The following is a 19,693-nucleotide window of genomic DNA, read 5'->3' as shown; positions in this document are numbered from 1 at the left end:
TTCCATTCCGTCCGCTCCCCGGCTGTGTCGCTACCGCGTGGAACGCTTTGTGAAACCCCCTCCTGTCGCCCCTCTGGACTCGAGATCTTCCCGTCACCAGTTCTTGAATTAATCGTGCCGCCATTTCCCACCTTGGCCGAAGCTGCCCTGGGCCGTCTTTTCGTGTCTATCCGCTACGATTGATTACTCCTGTTTTCCTTTCCATTCTACTTGATCCTCCTATTCTCTCATTTTATTACATTATTTTATCTTTATTCCCCTCGGTCTGTCCGGTTTAGCGGCCTCCCCTTGCAGACTTGGTCAATAGCTGGTCCGGCACGTTGCTTACGGTTAAAGGTACGGAGTATTTCCTTGATTCGGATTCCTCGAGGATCAGTTTTCTTATTTTTCTTTTTTGCACTTTCCCCCCCTGTCTTCATCAATTTCTCCCCTTTCGTTGCAGCATTCCTGCAGTGGTGTATCCTTGACGGGATGCAATCCCCGTACCATCTGTGGTCATAGCTTGGAATGTCCCGTGTCACTCGGACGGCGTTCCGCCACAGGAGCCTCCTCCCTTCGACCAGAGATCTTTTGACCCCCTCCACTTGACACTCATCAACCGCCATCTGAAACCCTCCTTTGGCGCCCTCTTCCCCTTTTGGGCGTGTTACATAATCCCCGGGTGCGACACCGCGCTAGTCCCCATCGGGAAATTTCGCTGGCCCGTGTGTCTGCCCGAACGGGCCTAGCGCCCACACTGGCGGTTCCCACACGCCGTCGCGGTCACGTGGACTCCACCAGTCCCCCGTTCCAGCGATCCATTTCGCGCTTTCTTCACGCCTCTGCAATCTGGACCGGAATTCCCTCTTGTCTTGCTCTCTCTCCCCAACCCTCTACTCTCCTTCCTACAGTCCTGAAGCTAACAAACCTACGACCCTGGCGCAGGCTCTCGCCAGGTCTTCTGTCCTTCCGTCTCTAGCATGACCTGGTGATGTCTTCACGATATCCCCCGTCGTCAGGGTTTAATTCCCGGGACCGTTCTCCCCAGCGCTTCGGGGACCGTCGACCACCTGCAGGACCTCGTGGCGTCGATGATACGAATCTACCCCCACTGGGGAGGGAACCTCCGCGTGGCCCCAAGGCCTTGATCGACCATCCCCGTGGCGCGCCCTTTGGCGGTCGAGGTCGTGGCTATCCGGGTCGCTCAGACTTTCGCGATCGAGACCGGGATTTGCGAGATCGTGATCGCGATCGAGACCGAGACCGCGACTTCCGTGATATTCGTGATGGCCCTCCGCCGTACCGCCGTGATTTGGACCGGGATTGGGGTCGCCGGGACCGAGATTTTGATCCCCGAGAGTCGCGCATCGGCTTTGGACGCGGCCGTTCCCGCTCTCCTCCTCCCCCGCGGGATTTTCGAGATATGAGAGACCCGATGGGGCGTGACCTGGATTTGGTCCGCATGCGGCGCGGTTCTCGCGACAGCTTGATCTCCGTCTCCTCTAATGCTCCGGATGTTCCTTCCGGCGCCGGTCATCATCCCCGGAGTGGCCCCATGCGGGGTCGCGGTCGGGGCGACTGGGAGATTGGCCGTGGTCGAGGTCGCATGCCATATCTGGATGACCGCGATTCGTTTCGACGACGAAGTCGTTCTCGGGATGGGAGATGGGATCGGGATCGGGACCGGGATCGTGTGATCGACCGCGATCGCGAGAGGGATCGAATTTTGGACCGAGAACGCGACCGAGATCGTGATCGTGACCGCGATAGGGACCGCGATAGGGACCGTCTGTTGGATAGGGATCGCGAGTTGGACCGCCGGGATCGGGATCGAGACCGGGACATCGACCGCCGCGACCGCTTTGATCGCCGTGATGACCTGGACCGACGTCCCGAACGGGATGACCGGGACCGTCCATCCGACTATTGGAAGAGGGATCGTCCACCTAGTCGCAATGAGAATCGTCTCCCCAGCACGTCGAGTGTCTCTTCATTGCCCCCTGCTCCCCATGTCCCACCTGCTGTTCCGTCGGAGAACCCCCCAGACAACACCACCGTGGAGCCAATGCGCAAAGCGTCTGTCGCGGAAGGCCGACGTGATGCTGATCGGACAGAGGCTCCCCAGGTCCCTCGTCCTGAACCACCGAAGGATGTCCCTCCTGCGCTTAAACCCTCACCACCCCCGGCGGCCCCGCAGGTACCTGCATTTGGTTCAGTCGCTGTCCCTACCTCGGATATTCCATCTGAAAAGCCCCCAGTAGAGGCCGTCCCGCCAACGACCTCCGCATCAAAATCGGAAAATGACCAGAAGGAAAAGCAGGAGCTCCCTCTTCGTGCTCCTGTGCAACCCCCCACGGCACCAAAGGCTGCTCGTGCGGCCTCACCACAGTCCCCAGAGCAACGTGCTCGGCGTGACGAACCCCGACGTGATGAGACAATCGACATATCTGTAAAACCCGAATCTCCTATACGAACATCCAAGCCCCCGCCGACGGGGTCAGCTAAAGCATCTCGTCCATCAGACCTGTCACCGCCCACCGCGCCTGCGGCGATGACCAGCAAGGACTCCTCTGCCTCTCACTCTGAAACATCACCGTCTAGCAAAGTCAGCCCCGGAGCGCCGCTTGCTGATTCCCGCGGAGGACCTTCAACTGGCCGTGCGTTATCAACCTCCCCTCGTATGCACCCATCCAGCATTCCCACCGGTCCTCGCGCGCTGCAACAACGATCTCCCGCACCACGTGGGCCTCCCAAAGGTAACAAGCAATGGGTTCGGCCAGGTTACACCCGTCCTCCCCCAGGGGCTGCCGTACCAGTCCCTCCAAAACGCAACTCGGTGGATGGGAAAGAGCGGTCTATGTCGGTCGATGAGGACTATAAGAAGGAGCGCCAAATGTCGGTCGACGATGGCCTTGCAGGCCCAGAAGCCGGAGAGATTCTCCCCGAGAAGGAAGCCACAGAGCCGAAACCCGTAGCTCAGGCTGAGTTGCCCAAGCCAGCGCCCCAACGCGATGCTACGCCTCCTGCCCCTGAAGCCGATGCTGTACCGGACAAAGCGCGACTTGAGAACGACGCCGACATCATTCCAGATTTTGCTCGATCTAGTGATGAAGATGAAGACGAGAACTTCATGTTTACCCAGGAGTTCCTAGAGGAGCGAAAGCAAATTTTCGACAGGGATATGCAGGCGCTTCGTGCTGAATTACCAACGTCGCCGTTGGAGGATCCAACCATTGTCACTCTCCTTACCCGCATTCAACTGTTGGGCATGGTTGCCACTGATTTGATTCCAGAGAAGGCGCCCACGTCACCAATAGTTGAGAAGGTTGAGTCCGCAGAAGAAGCGCCTCTCGTTGAATGCAAGCCAGACAAAGATGCCGAATCAAATGACATCCCGGCGAAGGCGGTTTTGGAGTCCGTTCCCACGGCCAATGCTATCTCTGTTGAAAATCTTCCTTTCCTCCAGTCCGGCCCACCGACGCCTCTATCTGATCTTGATACCTGCCAGGAAAACGCTGCCACTCATGAAGCTCTGAAGGAGGTCATCCGGCAAGATCTTATACAATGGCGCAAGGAGGTGTCCAAGAAAAACGCCGTGTTACGCGAGGAGTATCTCTCCTACTACAAACCTTGGCGATTGAACGTGCATGAACTTGATCGTGAAAAGGAAAAAACTTCCGAAACGCCGGCTACGGCGACGCCACCTGCTCCCCCCATTCCGATTACGCCTATGACCACGGCCGAAGCCCGGAGATACAAGGGTAACAGCGAGCTTGACTTCCAAAACGCCCTGCGAGCCTCGGAAATCTCCGCGCAGGAGGAGTTGGAGCGACGACGCGGCAACAAGGCTACCGCCCAGCCTGACCTCGCTCGGGAAGCTGAGATTCCAGATATGCTGGAGCCACGCGAAGTGAAAGCCCAGAGATACAAAGATACCAACAATGTTGTTGCTGCGGTTGATGCGATGGATGTCTTCGGTTTCATGCCGCCACCCAACGACTTCAGTACGGAAGAACACGAAACCTTCACTGACGCCTTCATGGCGTACCCGAAGAAATGGGGCAAAATTGCGGAGGCCTTGCCTGGAAGGGACTTCAAGCAATGCATTGTCCATTACTACCTCACCAAGGAAGAGATCAAATACAAGGCGAAGCTCAACAAGCGCTGGAGTCGCCGAGGCCGCGCCCGACGATCGGCTCGACCAAAGTCCAATGCGCTTATGGCCGACTTGGGCGTTGTCAAACCAGATTACGAAGGCGAAGAGGAACCAGCCCCAGTTACGGATACCGGACGTCCACGTCGCGCTGCTGCCCCTACCTTTGGAGACTCATCTGCCGATACTGAAAACACTACTAATGGCCGGCGTGGAAATGCCTCCAAAGATGGAGAGCAGGCAGAGAAACCTTCGAGTCGCCGAGGAGGGCGTTCTGGTGCAGGTTCTCGGGGTGGTCGCCGTGGAAAGGCTGCACAGCAGCAACAGCAGCAGACCCCGCAGCCTACGCCATCGGAGCCCACTACGCCGGGCACTGGTGTCAACACCCCTAGTGCTCCTCTTAAATCCGAAACAGCTGAGCCCTCCATGGATGGCACGCTCGAGGCGCGGGCTAGAGAGCTATCTGAGAAAGAACCCAACGAGTCGGCTCCACGGGCGAAATCAGGACGAGGACGTCAGAAAGAAGGAATATATGTCTTTGAGTCTGCAGAGCACGAAGCTACTTCGGCAACTATTCCTCGCCAATCCGAAGTTGGTTATGGGTCCTTGCAGCCGACCAGTTACTGGTCCGTTCCTGAACAACGCGATTTCCCGCAGTTACTGGCCCATTTCGGTCGTGATTTCGAGGGTATTTCTAACTTCATGAAGACGAAGACAACTGTTATGGTAAGGTGTTCCACTCCTTTATACCGTCCCCAGAACTAACATCCTTTCGTTGATAGGTCAAGAACTATTATCAACGACGTATTGACTCCGGCCAGAAAGACTTCGAAGACATTATCGTGGATGCGGAGAATAAGAAAGCTCGTGGTGAGCGCACTGGCCCATTGCCTGTCCCGAATCCGGCCTCGAAGAGACGATATGAAGCTACCCCGTCGTCCATAATCATGCCTCGACCTTTGGCTCCGCACACCGATGCGCCCGCTGAGGCCGAGGATGGGCGAACAGGGGCCAAGAAGCATGGAACCCCAGCTGCGCAGCCTCCCCCTCTCCATACTCGACCTGCCTCCGAGAAGGACCGCTCTGTTCCTCGATATCCTGCTCTTGCTCAGGCTAGTGGTGCTCCAATGACTGCCGGTACGCTTCTGAGTGAGGACGCCTCTCGGATGCGTCCCGAGGCGGGATTACCATCCCGTATGCAAGGCCCACGGCCAGGTTATTTCACACAAGATCGGCGTGAAATGCCATCTACAGTACTCTCCCATGCAGGTCGTCCACAGGAAACCACAATGTCTGCCCGTCAGACTCCGATACCCGCGTCTGAGATGGCTCGTATGGAGCCTTTGCATGCTCAAGCTTTCCGGACATCAACAGTCGATCTGCAGGGGTCGCCGCTAGTCTCAGCGCAAAGCGCTGTCCCTTCATCACAGGCATACATACATCCTCAATCCTCTCTCTTGCACACGACGTCTCATTCCCGCCACCCCAGTCTCACAAAACCACCTGGCTCGCCTGCGCCACAGTTGCACAGGCAGGACCCTGATATCTCCCCAGTACGCCACGAACATATGGGCCAGCGCCCGTATTACCATATTCCTGGACAGCCTATGGGTCTGTCACAGCAGGCGCCTACCCTGTCGCCTCCGAAGGAACCTTCTCGGACGGCACCACCTCCAGCAGAACCAGCCGAGGCTCCTCGTCAAGTACCGGCAAAACGATCAAACATTATGAGTATCCTAAACGATGAGCCCGAAGAGCCTCAGCCCCGGAAACGGTTTGCCAGCGATCAGGCTTCGACAGGTCCTGCTGGTGGTGCCACATCTCCATCTCGACCGGTATACTCAGGACTGCCCTCTATGGCTCAGGCGCCTCCACGCCAAGAAGAGACACCGTTCTCATCGTCTCAATCTAAGCCTCCTCTTTATTCCCAACAGAGCCCGTATCTACAGTCGTCACGCGGGTACTCCGAGTATCCACCGTATGGTTCTACTGCAGGAAGTTCCTCGGGCCCTGCCAACAATGACTGGATGGCACGGTTCGATCCGCGTGGGCAACAGCAGCAGCAATCAGCTGGGCCGCCTCCTCAACAACCAGGCTCTCGCACTGCCTCATCATTGGCTCCCCAGTCGTCATTCTCCCCGTATGCCTCAGCTCAAACCTTGCCTGGGCCATCTCTCCAGAGTCTAACGACACCATCGCCCGCCCCCACTCCTTCTCCTGCTCCCTCGCAGCGTCCCTCATACCACTCGTCAGTGTATGCGCCCTCTCCTGCGTCCCATGCGCAGGCCACCGCTGCGGGATCGCGCGACCTCAACGCACAGAACCAGATGTTCCGCCCGAGCATTGGTTCACCCACATCCCGTAACAGCAGCATCTCGTACGTCTCCCGCCAGGGACCCCCGACACCAATACAGTCTCCTGCCAACTTGCTGGGTATACCATCCCGCCCTCCGCCAGCAACGGCCTCGTATGGTTCGCCGGCGCCGACGACGTCCGCGTCCACCCACTTGAACAGCCAGTACCCCGGTGGATATCAGACATACCAGCAACATGTGCAAACTATGGTCAGTGGGGCCCATCAGCAACACGCCCATCGATCATCGATAGGGATGGCAGGATCACACTACGGCCATAACACGCCTCCGCCGCAAGCTTCCGTTACTCGGTCAGGCGGCCTACCTGGCCCGTCTACGCAGGCGATGTCATTAGGGCGGTCCTACACTCCTCCTGCGATCCTCCATCCTAGCCCATCTGGCGGAGCAGGCTACACTGCCGGTGGCCCTCCACCGTCGGTAGATTCTGTGCCTCCGCTTCAAGCGCGACACATACAGGGCCCTCTGGGTGAAACGGTTTCGGGGCACCATCGGGTTTATAGTCAGGGATCAAATGCCGGGTCGCATCCTGGACCTTTAAACCCGCAACACCCATCTCGATAGAGTTCAGCTGATGCGTACGTTTCTTCCGCAATCAGACGACTTATTTTTGCATTTCAACTGTATATGAGGTACGGGCGGGGGTGTACTGAGTGCTTGTATTCTATCACCTTTTTATTATTCCCTTTGGCCTTCGGATTTCCCCACACTCTCTTATTTGCTCCTTATGTTTGGCTTGGCGGAAGGATACATACAGATCCCTACGATTTATGTACAGTAGATGAATGCAGTGACGGCAATGGACGAACAACCAGACGCATACCCCGACACAACGTAATCCCTCACGCGGCAGCAGAATTCTGGATGCTCCGGATGGAGAAACCAACGTCTTTGCGGAATCTCCACGATTGAAATCTGAAACACGCTGAAACCGATCCCACGACCCGGCTCCAATCAGCGACCTCGGCCGTGCGAGAAAACGGATCTAAATCCCATTAGGCATCCACCGCGAGCTTGATATCTGTCGCAGTTAAGACCAACAATGTGGGGGGAGCCGGTATAACATCGTAACGGTAGTATCTGGAGACCTTTAATGCCGTGTTGAGGTTTTTTTGCTCACCCCCAATCGCGGGGATGAACCGGATGTGGCGTTGTACGGAACATATATAGAATAGCTGCATCCATGTTGTCACCTCGCTCTACCCCCCGTGATGGTTCCTCTCCACGAGCACAAGCCCTGAAATCATGACCGCCCCGACGCTGGCCAACGTAGCCCCCCACTCTGCGCCGCGGATCCCAACATCTTCGCCTTCGTACGGCAGTCAATCCCCTGTGCACCCCGGGAACGACAGAACACAACTCACGCACGAGGAGCTAAAAACCAGCGTCGAACAGGCAAAGCTGGATAGACGACGGTATGAGCATGCCATGCTCCGCGATGCCCTCCGCAGGGGGACGCCTTATTTGTATATCCCGGGGTTACTGGCACGATCGAGTCCGTTGGAGGAGGCGCGTCCGCCCCAGCACCATGGTAGGGACAATATTTGTTGAGATCTTGTATAGACTCACTGACTCCGATGCAGACCCGGCCGTGATGTCTCCTGCTGCGTCTCCCGGACGATATGCGGCTGGCTCTGTTCGTCCCGGGGGTGTCGTCTCCGCGAGCCATTTCCTCTCGAGTCCTGTTGGGGGTTCCTTCGGGAGTGTGGTCCCGGGGCGACGGCTAGATCTGGATGACAGCTTCTTGCGCAGGGCGTATAAGCGGAGACGGTCCTGGGGGGCCGGGGGCCGGGGGAAACATCGCCGCGGACAGAGTTCCGGGGAGATTTCTTTTCAGCACTGGGTTCCTGTGCCTGGTGTGCCTGGGAAGAATTGAGGTCGTTGTTTTCGTATAGGTTAGGGGAAAGTCGCATGAGGTGGTTCGCATTACTTGTCAATTGGAATTCGGCGTTTGAGATCGTTTGCATGCTGGGGTGCCGCTGATGTCCGTGATATTGTGGAGTCCTCGATAGGTAGGTCAGGTAGGAAATCCCACCACCCCATGCGGTATGTCAATCATGGTCTTCCTCACAGAGAGATGGGCCTGGTCAAAACTGTGGTATTTCATGGACAGCTTCAGAGCAGCTCAGGAGGAAGAGAAAGAGACCTAGGAAGCTGATCAAGGTCAATTAGTAATATTATATCAGTCTTCTGGAGTCCGTTGGCTGGGCAGAGGATTATAGCAAATTACTACGCTGCATCTGATCCGTAGGCGATCCGCTATGCTACTGAATTTATGCATCTCGAAGATGACTATGTGGCAGTAATAGTGGTGGCAGTAATATTCATATACTTGGAACAGCTGGCTGTCTCTGCCTGCAGTGTGGGTATATGATAACACCTTTGATGAGGCTAAATGCACCCATATAGCAGAGATATCTCAACCAAAAACTGGTTGTTAAGTCCCTCACATCCTTCTCTCCTACGCACCTAAATTAACTGCCCACCAGGCTGCATGTCGACCCTACGCCATCTGGACGCTTCTAATAGTTGTATCATCGTATACCATGTAATAATTTTGTTTCTAACGAGATCTCTATATCTAAGGTAATCGTTCTTACACAGCTAGTTTTCGATCTAACCATTGTCTTGTACATCTTTCCAAGGCCAGCGAGACCTATCTATTCTTAGTCGTGGGTATCTCTACCACGAGCATCTTTCAGGTGAATATGATGGAACCAGTTGAATAAACATGTTTTATGTCTGATGTGGCGAAGTGCCTAAAGGTCAGATAGAAGCGCGTCGTAGTCAGATATCCTTCTCTCGTAACCACCATAAGAAGCTTGCTGATCATCTGTCGGCGGGCCTCCACGAATATTACAGAAGTACGTGCCCGGAAGACTGGGAGTCCTCTTCGGAAATGCACCGGTCCTTGCCAAAGACTTTGATCGTATTGAGGAAACGCCAAAGAGCAGTCCGCATGGTGCGCATCTGAATAATTATGCGTGTGGCTTCGGAAACCCCGCGTACAGGCATGCATTCTTCTCACTAGGAGCCCTAAGTCGCTCCATGGGAAGCGGCGAGCAGAGAAAAGAAATGTAAGAATGTAAAAGCGGCACAGGAGGTACAAAATACGTGTTGTAGGTCTGGCTTTAAATTGCCCAGGATTTCGATTGCTCGGGATTGTGTGTACTATTCCAATATCTACCATGGTTAGGGTTTTCTGACGCTTATCGGGTTGAGGTATGGCGTATTGAAATAGACTACTCATAGCCATTTCATGGTGTCGTCAAATATAGCACATCGCCAGTAATCTCTTCCGGAATATATGTAGAATTAGGCCTGTTAGGCCCTTCCTACTTCCATCCACCGTATCATCAAACGCACATATCTTCACAGCGGCTAGCCAGCAAATCCCCTCAATATGTCTTTATGGGATTTCAGACATTTCTCTTGTTGTGTGTGCGGAGACCAAATAGAACACCATCCCGGAGCAGAGTCTATTTCTGATGCAAACCCAGAATGCGATAACATACGCCGGCGATGCGGGCTCGGAAAGAATGGCACTCTAATCATTGACGCGGAGCAGGTGGAATCAGCAGCATTCAGAGCCACATCGTGGAAAAAGTTCTTTCGCGCAAGTAAGCTGTACAGGATTCTGGCTTTTCCTCGATTGCTAATTTTGCCATTTATGAATCTCCAGTCATCCATGTCGGCGAGGAAACGCCTCAACTGTCAGGCATCTCTGAAAAGCCTTATAACTACCCTCGTGACGAGGGTATCCCCCGTCACGTACGTTATAACCAGGCAGATCCACCTTTATCAGTCCCAACCGATCCTCAGACAGCTCGAACCGGTCTCAAATATGGGTCAGGCCCAGAGTACTCCCGGTTTGTCCCGGTGCACGCTTGTTCATTCCCTGCCCCTAGGCTGTCGAAGGCTCAAGGGATCACTTCTGGCCTGACAGTACATGCGCACTGCTGGGTATTGATTGATAGAATGATTGGTAAAGATGCTGTGATGAGAAACCTTCATATCCTTTGGAGAACTGTCCCTATAGATCCCTGCGATTGGAGGTATGGCGATGAACCGAAAGCCAAAGCGTTCTGGCGCGGGACCCAAAAAAGGAGCAAAATATCGAGGGAAATCCAATGTGACATACCAAATAAGTTGCGTCAACTTTGCACAGAAAACGTGTCCGCTGGTCCACTTGTGGTTCCAAAACTCCAAAAAATCATACAAGACTCCACGGAACTATTTAAGTGCCTCCCCGTCCCCAGCTTTTTCCGGTTTGCATTCCCCCAGATATCGCCATGATGATTATCGATATCTTGTACGGTTATCCACATCCCTCCGTGAGCCAGTCTTGGGTCTCCACCAGCTCGCATGAGATTCACGATGTCCGGAATGCACTATCTATCTTCAGATGGAACATACCGAACTCATATTGGAAGGCGCGGTGTAAAAGACTCATCCATTTTGTGCCCGAAATGGAGAATATTCTTGAAGGAGATGGCCAGGTAAACTTGCAGTATCTTTGCCTTGAGATGCAGGATCTTGTATACACGCAATATTTCTCTTGTGGTCTTGCTAACAGGGAGCTCTTCTTGCGCAGATTACTGTGTTTCATGAAACGCTTCGAAGAAGACGAAAGACGAAAGGCAACAGAAGAAACAGAAAAGAGTCAAACTTATCCTAAAGCTCGGCTTGAGGCTTTCCTCCTGGGACATTACCTGTAATTATATTAATATCGCCTCACGGGCAAGTGAACGCGGCCACCCCCCTCAACGGTAGGCGGCATTCGTGGAGAAAGGGACACCTTCAATGAAGTCGTCTAAATTCGCTTTTTACTGGACTATTACTGAAGGGGCGTTTAGTTTCTCACGCTTGCAAACTTTCCTTAGTCGATTCAACGTCTTCCAGCGAAAGAAACTCTTACGGAGAAGCAACTTATAATTTTTATTTGAGAACAATCAGAAGCAATCCCTCATCACAGTCGACAACTCTCCCCCATAGTCAAACACATACCCATTAGCACCTCGAGTCCCTAACTGCCACTGATCTTCAAACCCTTGTGATGATCCAATCCCCATTATCTGATCTTCTAAGTTCCCCACGGCTTCGAACCATTCCATCAGCTCTTGGGTCATTTCCGCACCGTCCAGTGGTGTGTGGCTGTGTACACTAGATGTCTGGGCTTGATCCCCAGATTCAGGCACCGTAGTCTCATCGGGTGGTATCTTGGATGCATCTGCCGGCGCTGGTTCGTCCACATGACGGTGACGCTGCAATCCCAGCTGCGGTGCCAGTTTACGTAGACTCTTGATTGATTTCCATAGGCGACGTGAGATATATGACCGAGTAGAAAAGCCCTTGACAAGCTCCAGTGCCATGTAGAATTCCTCTTTACAAGAGCTGCTGAATTGACCTGGGGTCTGTACAACAGCCAAGAACAAAACAGCTAGCGCAGACACAAGAAACCAGTTGAATGTGACCTGCTGGAGTCTGTAGATATCCGAAGTCTCGTTCAGACGGGTAATGAAGCAGATGGTGTCTTTCGCGATGTCGACGACGGTCTGCGACTCTGACGGATAACGGACAATATGTGCGGCTGAGTGCAGCACCGGGCGATGGATCAGCATGCGCAACTGATTTGCCCGAAGGTACAACAATGAGCGAAGTCGGCGAATACTACGTGGTTCAGGCTCCTGGTCTTCGACCCTGACGTTGTTGAAGCGTAGTGAGTCCGGAGTGGCGTCCACCCATCGGAGAACCTGCCAGTCAAGATAATTCATCTCGTCCTTTCTTATCTCGTTTGTGTTGTTGAAAGCGGAAATAAACTTCCATACTTTGGCTGCAATGCGACTGTACCGGATCATCACACGCAGGTAAGGTGTCTTTTCCTCTGGTTCAGGCAACCAAGGATCGATATCGCTGTCTTCCAGGGAGAAGGGCATCCCGGTTCCAAAACTCCAGCGCATATCGAGGATATAGATGGACCAGAATAATCGCAGAACACGGTCTCGCCCAGCGCTAACCACTGCAGGCTGGGTCAGAGTCTCCCGTCGGTGAAGCCCTTTCTCCAGACACATGCGCTCCACGATGCCGATGGTCCTCCAGGCGAGAGTTTCTTCGTCCATTTGGAAGTAGAATATGGCCTGTAGGGACAGTTAATGACGAACAATACCCGCAACGCGTCAATACTCACCACTAGTGTCAGGAAAATAATTGTCTTGATTTCCGGAGCGCCCCAGACGGCGTTATCGGCTGCCTCGCGAATACTTGCAAACAGGCTCATGGCAAGCTCGCTGTTCCCACTGGCCTCCGCTGTTAAGGCACACGCAAACACCAACCGTATGATATGCACGTCATCAGCATCCAACCTCTCTTGGTTGCCATCACCCTGCAATCGTGTTAGTCCAATACGAGGCAGACCCGCCTCCTGGTGTCCATATAATTCCTCCACTTGTCGGAGGAGCTGTCCCAAGTCCAAAACAGGGTACATAATCCCCATCTCCTCCTCATACACTTGACACAATCGGAGTGCTTCTGTTTTCCCAATGGTCCACAGGGGGTCAACATGACGAGCTCCGAGAGGTTGAGCAGGCGATGGGGGAGACGGCAAAGGAGATGGCTCCTGCGTCACGTCGCCCTCCTCGGCAGCATCATTGCGTTCGAGAATCCCGCGACGCTGCAAGCTCGACTTCGCCAGATCGAAGCTAAAGCCCGAAGTCGTGGGTCCCCGGAACGTCATCGCCTTCGCCGACGAGAGGCGACGAAATCCCCGCGTGGCAGCCTGGCTGGATTCCACCCGAGCGACGCTGCCCGTGCCCTGGGCAAGTGAATGCACAACAGCCGAGAGCGAAGCAATCTGCTCTTGCATCGTACTCATCTGATTGCATAGTCTCTCTAAGCCACTGGACATTCGCCATTAGTCATGGGATTCGGATTGGTGCGTGGAGGTAGCGAGCCCATACTTCTGGTCATCTCCGCTGTTTTCCGCGCGTACGACATCAGCATAGACGCATTCGAGGCGCTGTCGGCCGCAACGCTGACATGGTGTCTCTCCATTGCACTTGATCTTGCGCCGTTTACATTCATTGCTGTCGGCAATATTAGCGCATACACGAGGAAGAAAAATGGACTTCAGACGACGCGATTTACCATGCTTTGCCGATGTATTTCCGCCTTCTCTTCCGCGGTCGACCGTCACGGGAATCTGGCCCGGCATCGACTATGGACTCCTCCCAGGTGTCTGGGGCGGATGATACTGGGGCATTTATTGTCGGTGGCATGATTCAACAGATACCTCGATTCTAGCACTTGAGAAATCAAGGTCGCCAGATTGGAAGTGGTTGTTATGAAGCCAAGAGTGTGGAGGCGAAGTGCGGGGGACTTTCCGCACCCGAGGCATTATTAGTGCCTATCAGCAATCCTATTATCAATAGGAATAATCAGATGGGCTTCAGAAGTAGATACGTATCTTTAAGGGACATCCAGACATGATACGGAAATATGCAATTCATCCTTTTCACCAATCCTATATACATACATGTTTTCGTACCCAAAGCATGTCACCCACGTAACCCATATACATGGAATAAAATGTCTTAAAAACCCGACTCTACAGTTCCTTCGTGCGCTCATCACTCTCCGCAATCCACTTTTCTAACAGGGCCGCGTCACGTGGTTTGAAACCAACCTTGAAGGGCTTCGGCTCCGTCGTCAGGGCCGTGGGGATCGCGTTGCACTCAATTGCATCCAACACGGGGAGATCCTCCTTGGCCTTGGCCGGGTGCATAGTGAACGCGGTGATCAGACGGATGAACGCCGTGTAGAGTTCACGGTTAGCCAGGTGAGAACCAGCGCACATACGAGAGCCCGCACCGTAGCCGTAATGGGGAGTGCCGGAGCCCTCGCTCTGCTCGAGATACCGCTCGGGAATGAACTTGTCGGCCATTTTGAAGTGGTCCTCATCGTAGTCGGCGGCCCAGGCATTCTAGTACGGGTCAGCGAACGGAGCTCAAACCAAACACATCAGCGGCATGACATACCATGAAGAAAGTCGTTCCGGCTGGGATTTTTGCACCGTTATACACGATTTCCTTCGTGCTCTCTCGAGGGAGACAGATCGGGATAACAGTCCAGAAGCGCAGGGTCTCCTTAACCAGAGCGGTGATGTAAGGCACCTTCTCCTCGACCAGGCATTTCTCCCAGGCGTCGCCGTCAGGATACACCTTCATAATCTCGTCATAGGCCTTCTTCTGGATCCGTTGACCGTCCTCGGATGCCAAATAGGCAATACCCATAATCAAGTTGCCGGGAACCGTATCCAGACCGGCAGAGACCATGGTTAGGCAGATAGACTTGACCTCCGCTATCCCGAAAGTTAGTTCGGTCGGTATGTCCAATTGGCATGGTCCTTACCTTCGTTAAGCTTGGCCTCGGGGTCTTTCAGAATGTTTCCAGTGATGCAAGGCTTATCGGTGCCATTGGCCATGCGCTCCTTGAGGATGTTCAGAAGATAGGTGAGATACTTGTCGCGACGGACACGGAATTCCTGTGCCTCATTGTTCATTTTGGGAAAGATCCGCAGCAATGGGATGTAGTCTTGCCACTGGTTGCTGGTACTACGGAAGTTCGAGACACCACGCTCGACGTCCACAATCTCCCGAAGCAGCTCGTCGTCCACATTGCCTTCAATACGAAATCCATAGTTCAAGGTCAGACTAGTGTTGAGCGCAAATCGCTGGAAATAAGAAGTAGGGTTGAGGTCGATAGTGCCGCCCTTGCTATTCTTAAGCAATTCCTTGATGCTAGCCGTACACTCGAGGTCGATGATCGGCATATACGACTGCACAGCCGGGCGGTTGAGAGCAGTGGCAGCGGCCTTGCGACGCCGTTTGCAGGATTCGTCCCAGGGCGATGTTCCAATGGTGAAACCCTGAGAGCTGGAGACGACGCTGTGGAAGGTGTGGAAGGTAGGACGAGAAACCAATGCGGACTGATCCTTGATCCAGAGCTGTCGCACCGAGTCGAAGCTGTTTGCAAACACCACACGCTAGATGTCAACGATTTACAGTCAGTGGATACATGTTCGCAGCATACTTTTAGCCCCTCGTTCACCGCTAGAACTAACTAACCTTGTTCCCCATGCGAACCTGGAACACTGGGCCAAACTTCTTCGCCCAAGCACCAGCGACCGTCGCATGTCTATCACCCAGCTGCAAAAGATTTCCAAAGATCGGTACTCCTGGAATTTCTGGGATGCCCTTGATCTTGGGGATATCAGTTCGGTTGAAGTAGCGAATGATAAAATAAGCCACCGCAATGGCGGCGACGGCAACAGCTTGCAGCGTCATGTCGAAAGGATCACAACTGAAGACCAGGTGTTCACACTCTAGTCAAACAACAGGAACTTTCCGAAGCCAGGTTATAGCGGTGTGTCAATATCGCCTTCCTTTATATTCATGGGGGGTCAAGGATATCCTCGGGCATAACCCCTCACTCTCAACAGGTTCCCTGCCCCGCAACAACAGGCGCTATGTGCGCCGCTTCACGGTACATTTCCGAAGCATCCCTAGTCATGGCACCAGGTCGCATTATTCTGACGCGGAGATGGGACTAAGATTCATCCAACCTGGGACCGACGATCGTCTCCTGCGGCGATGGTGGGCCACTAATAAACGCCAATCTATCTTAGCATGCTCTGTGCCTCCACCTATGCTGGGGCGTCTGACCAGTCAAGTTTGCGGGGATTATACCCCGGTCAGCAATGTGGATATTGAAACCTGCTTGAGTGCTCACCCGCGCCCGGCGTTGGATGTACATTGAGGGAACATGGTAAAACAGCGGCACTGCGGAACGATCTTTCCGCGGTCACGTGGTGCGGAAATACGCGGATTTCTGCCGCTCTTTAAGAATAACAGTCCTACATAATTATATTGAGGGAAGAGTCTGATGGAATTGCGGGTTATTTTTGCCGCTATTCGGTTGGTGAGTTTCAAGATCACCTCAATGAAATCAGGTAGATATATATATTGTGAAATTCAACCACGTCTTCCTTCTAGGCGGGCAGTTTATATATCACATCGACGTGAATCGTCATAATCGGGGTATCTATTCTCTCTAAGCAAGGTTAACATGCAACACACCATATCATACATCCTCTTCCCTTTGACTTCGTCTGAGCATAATTCGTTAAATCTCGAATAAAAGTATCGCTCATCGGAGGCGATGTTTCAATGCAGAGGGGCCCCAATTGAACTTTAGGTGACATAAAACGGTAATAGGAACATAAAAATTCTCAGGCTGGATAGGGCTTCTCAGATGCACTGAGATGGCTTGCCCGACGGCCCGCACTTCGCTGTCGATCTGCTTCCAGAGTCTGGGCGAACTTGCTGCTCGCCCGAATCTGTGGACCTTTCCAGTAGAAAATATAGATCGGAATAGTCACAAGAATGGCCAGACAGGCTAGAATTGTACTGGCCCACTGAAGGTGGAACCGGCCACCGATATTGCTGTACATGGGAGTCGCATACATCGCCGATAACCCAGCCAGTAGGTCACGGGCAAATCCATTGCCTCCAGTAGCCGAGGCCGAGTAGGGGCCGTACGAAGCGACCATGTAGTCGATGGTGGCCATATAAATGCCGTAGTTTGCAATGGCTATTAGGAAGACAAACACCAAAGGCACGACCCAGTGGGTGTATTCCGGCCCCATGGACGTCCACGCAAATCCGAACAGACCAATTGTTTCCAGTGGCGCGATAAACAACAAGACCAGAAGCCGACGCTCGGGAAGGCGAGACGCATTACCTTGCTTTTGTCGGATATGTCTTTGGCGCCAGATATCTGGAAGGAAAATTGCATAGGCCGCAAGGTAACCAAGGATGATGCTGATAAAGCACAGGCCGATGCGAAGAGCGTCAAAGTTCCATTGTTCGAAAACCAGGGTGAAAGACTCAATGCAGGTGAAAATAAGCGCATCAGAGAAACCCGACAGGAGAGACAAGAAGAGCACAATGGGTTCGCGGATGAACATCTCAAAGGGACGCCGCCACACATGCATGACTTCATTAAGGTCCATGCGCGGTGTCTTCATCTCATTTGGCCCGTAAACGTTTGGATCTTCCCCTGTCTTGCGACGCCGTTTTGCTTCCCGATCAATAAGAATAGTTGAGCGAGTCTCGCTGACGAGGAAGAAATGCATCAATTGAGTTATACCACCAAATATTAGCTGGATCCAAAAGTTCCATTCCCATTTCAGCCACTGTTGAATCATGCCACCGAAGATGGGACCGATAGTGGTACCGCCTACCGATGACAATACCACATAGGCGACAGCAAAGCCCTGGTCATCGGGCTCCCACATATCCGCGGTCATCCCCAAGGTGACTGAGCCACCTGCTGAGCTAAGACCACCCAAGAAGCGACAAACAACTATGGTCCCAAAGTTTGGCGCCAACGCGCAGGGGATCTGCCAAAGATTGACGAGAAACAGGCTGAGCTGCATGATCGGCCAGCGACCGAACTCTTCACTCCATGGCGCCCAGAGTTCGCAGCCGAAGGCGTATGCCACCAGAAATATCATTTGACCAACTCGCGCAGCTTGTTCACTAATATGGAAGTGTTCTGATAGAGGAACTACCGCATTAGGGTAAACGCTGCTGTTGAAATTCATGGACATCTGAACAGTGAAGATGACCGTTAGGATGGCCCATTTCTTGTACCACGGAAAAGAAAACCCAAGCTTATCGTAGCAGTCATCTTCACTAAGCTCCCGCTTTCCATCTCCGCGAAACTTTCCTCGTGTTTCGCTGTCATTGTCGGATTGGATGATGTGCTCAGCATGGATATTTGCTGGCCGTCGAGAGGGGCTCATAGTGGATGAACTCTGGCTGCTCTTTGGGTCCAGGTCTTTATCTGAGGACTTGGTAGAGGCCTCTTCAGCAGCCATGACATTTAAATGTCAATATGTACAGCCGTGATGTACACCAAAAGAGAATCGAGTATATCACGGGTTATATGAAAGATATCGAAACGTACCACCGTATGGGGAGAGATAAACAGTAGTGGAGAAAGAGAGAGACAGATTTAGGGATTTGGAGGCCCCATGCCTCTTATACTGCAATCTGGAGGTCACACAGAGATCAGGGGAATGGAGACGCTGTTTTGGGAAATCCATGATTGTACAACGTCATGCTGCAAATCTTCCACCATCCGAGAGGCTCTCTCAGTAGTGTCCCCACCATCCTACGATCGTCGGTCTCTCTCTCTCTCTCTCTCTCCCTTTTTTTTTTTTTTTTTTTAACCTTCCGGCTTTCGAAGTCGTTTCTTTGCACCCCACCCGCTTCGATGACTTCCACGGCGTACTCCGGCACAGGCTAAGGCCCCCTGCATATCAGTACGATGTCGTGAATGAGAGTAACATCGGAGATAGCCCCTTGGCTCCTGGATCAAAACTGAAAAAAGGTATTACAAGACCGCTTAAACGAGGGCAATGATTGGCGATGATGCTGAAAATGCAAAGAGAACGTGGACGATGCGCTGGCGCCAGATGGCGTCTCGGCGCTTGTCGGTCGACCCCAAAGAGGCTACCCGAGCGACTAGCTACGGACGATGGTTGGCCGAAGCCGACAAGTATGACGCAAGGGGAGAAGCCAGATCCTGTTCGCATTCCCTGCGATATTCCCATTTCCACCAGGTTGCATCGCACGGGCAACTCTCCCCGACAGCACCAGGAACGTTTGGACCTGATGTTGCCTCCATGACATCACTGTTTTCTTCCAGAACATGAACTCATCTGATGGCCAACAGCTGCGAGAAAAATATCTGATAGGATTGTGACGGGCAGAAGACGGTCATCTCCGGCAGACAACGCCGATCCCTTGCGCGTCCCTTGACATGGTCCTCCGCCGCTGGAACTGTGGCGTCCGTTGTTTTACGATAGGCCGTAAGGATGCATTCATGACTCTGAATCGAACCGCACGGAGCTCTATCGGCCGGGTCAACCAAAGGTACACTAGGTCGCTACTGCCTGTGCTACCTAGTTCTCGGTTTTGCGGGCGGTTCTGTTCGGGAGATATCAATACACGGTAGTTTTCCGGTATTCTCCTCGATCCCGTCACCAAACCGAAAACGTCCAGCCCCGGGGTCCAGCAGCCAGGATAAACAGCAAACTTTATTTCCTCTCTTGTCACAGCATCAT

At 53.2% G+C, this 19,693-nt stretch overlaps 5 protein-coding genes across 5 annotated transcripts; 2 read left to right on the top strand and 3 right to left on the bottom strand.

Annotated features, from left to right (window-relative positions):
* The first annotated feature begins 800 nt into the window (after window positions 1-800).
* Window positions 801-7,310, top strand: BDV59DRAFT_56977 (MYB DNA-binding domain protein). Its single transcript, XM_073696652.1, has 2 exons — window positions 801-4,858; window positions 4,915-7,310. The coding sequence occupies exons 1-2, from the start codon at window positions 971-973 to the stop codon at window positions 7,066-7,068; spliced, it is 6,042 nt and encodes a 2,013-aa protein (XP_073546805.1). The 5' UTR covers window positions 801-970; the 3' UTR covers window positions 7,069-7,310.
* A 319-nt stretch (window positions 7,311-7,629) lies between these two features.
* BDV59DRAFT_180710 (uncharacterized protein) lies at window positions 7,630-8,731 on the top strand. The gene is made up of 2 exons (XM_073690108.1): window positions 7,630-8,035; window positions 8,088-8,731. The coding sequence occupies exons 1-2, from the start codon at window positions 7,750-7,752 to the stop codon at window positions 8,378-8,380; spliced, it is 579 nt and encodes a 192-aa protein (XP_073546804.1). The 5' UTR covers window positions 7,630-7,749; the 3' UTR covers window positions 8,381-8,731.
* Window positions 8,732-11,415: 2,684 nt separating this feature from the next.
* On the bottom strand, window positions 11,416-13,778 carry BDV59DRAFT_208731 (putative C6 transcription factor; the record flags this gene model as incomplete). The annotated part of the gene is made up of 5 exons (XM_073695264.1): window positions 11,416-12,641; window positions 12,692-13,240; window positions 13,337-13,400; window positions 13,461-13,586; window positions 13,648-13,778. 5 exons carry the CDS (start codon window positions 13,776-13,778, stop codon window positions 11,457-11,459), a joined length of 2,055 nt encoding a protein of 684 aa, XP_073546803.1. The 3' UTR covers window positions 11,416-11,456.
* Window positions 13,779-13,982: 204 nt separating this feature from the next.
* On the bottom strand, window positions 13,983-16,115 carry BDV59DRAFT_180707 (cytochrome P450). The gene is made up of 4 exons (XM_073690107.1): window positions 15,627-16,115; window positions 14,911-15,544; window positions 14,538-14,860; window positions 13,983-14,482 (listed from the first exon to the last, which is right to left on the bottom strand). Exons 1-4 carry the CDS (start codon window positions 15,843-15,845, stop codon window positions 14,108-14,110), a joined length of 1,551 nt encoding a protein of 516 aa, XP_073546802.1. The 5' UTR covers window positions 15,846-16,115; the 3' UTR covers window positions 13,983-14,107.
* A 470-nt stretch (window positions 16,116-16,585) lies between these two features.
* Window positions 16,586-18,792, bottom strand: BDV59DRAFT_180706 (major facilitator superfamily domain-containing protein). The gene has a single exon (XM_073690106.1). It carries the CDS (start codon window positions 18,440-18,442, stop codon window positions 16,790-16,792), a length of 1,653 nt encoding a protein of 550 aa, XP_073546801.1. The 5' UTR covers window positions 18,443-18,792; the 3' UTR covers window positions 16,586-16,789.
* Between the last annotated feature and the right edge of the window lie 901 nt (window positions 18,793-19,693).

Source organism: Aspergillus ambiguus, assembly GCF_047715705.1.
Source record: "Aspergillus ambiguus strain CBS 117.58 unplaced genomic scaffold BDV59scaffold_21, whole genome shotgun sequence".
NCBI lineage: Eukaryota > Fungi > Ascomycota > Eurotiomycetes > Eurotiales > Aspergillaceae > Aspergillus > Aspergillus ambiguus.
The sequence above is the reverse complement of the archived record's forward strand: the minus strand, read 5'-3'. Positions and strand labels throughout refer to the sequence as shown.

What these genes read in the sequence shown, in the direction of transcription:
- BDV59DRAFT_56977 (XM_073696652.1), top strand. Translation starts at nt 971, where the DNA reads ATGTCTTCACGATATCCCCCGTCGTCAGGGTTTAATTCCCGGGACCGT. An exon ending in AGACGAAGACAACTGTTATG is followed by an intron (nt 4,859 to 4,914) that starts GTAAGGTGTTCC and finishes TTTCGTTGATAG; the next exon opens with GTCAAGAACTATTATCAACG.
- BDV59DRAFT_180710 (XM_073690108.1), top strand. Translation starts at nt 7,750, where the DNA reads ATGACCGCCCCGACGCTGGCCAACGTAGCCCCCCACTCTGCGCCGCGG. An exon ending in GCGTCCGCCCCAGCACCATG is followed by an intron (nt 8,036 to 8,087) that starts GTAGGGACAATA and finishes ACTCCGATGCAG; the next exon opens with ACCCGGCCGTGATGTCTCCT.
- BDV59DRAFT_180707 (XM_073690107.1), bottom strand. Translation starts at nt 15,845, where the DNA reads ATGACGCTGCAAGCTGTTGCCGTCGCCGCCATTGCGGTGGCTTATTTT. An exon ending in CGAGGCCAAGCTTAACGAAG is followed by an intron (nt 14,861 to 14,910) that starts GTAAGGACCATG and finishes CTTTCGGGATAG; the next exon opens with CGGAGGTCAAGTCTATCTGC. An exon ending in CCGGAACGACTTTCTTCATG is followed by an intron (nt 14,483 to 14,537) that starts GTATGTCATGCC and finishes GACCCGTACTAG; the next exon opens with AATGCCTGGGCCGCCGACTA.
- BDV59DRAFT_180706 (XM_073690106.1), bottom strand. Translation starts at nt 18,442, where the DNA reads ATGGCTGCTGAAGAGGCCTCTACCAAGTCCTCAGATAAAGACCTGGAC.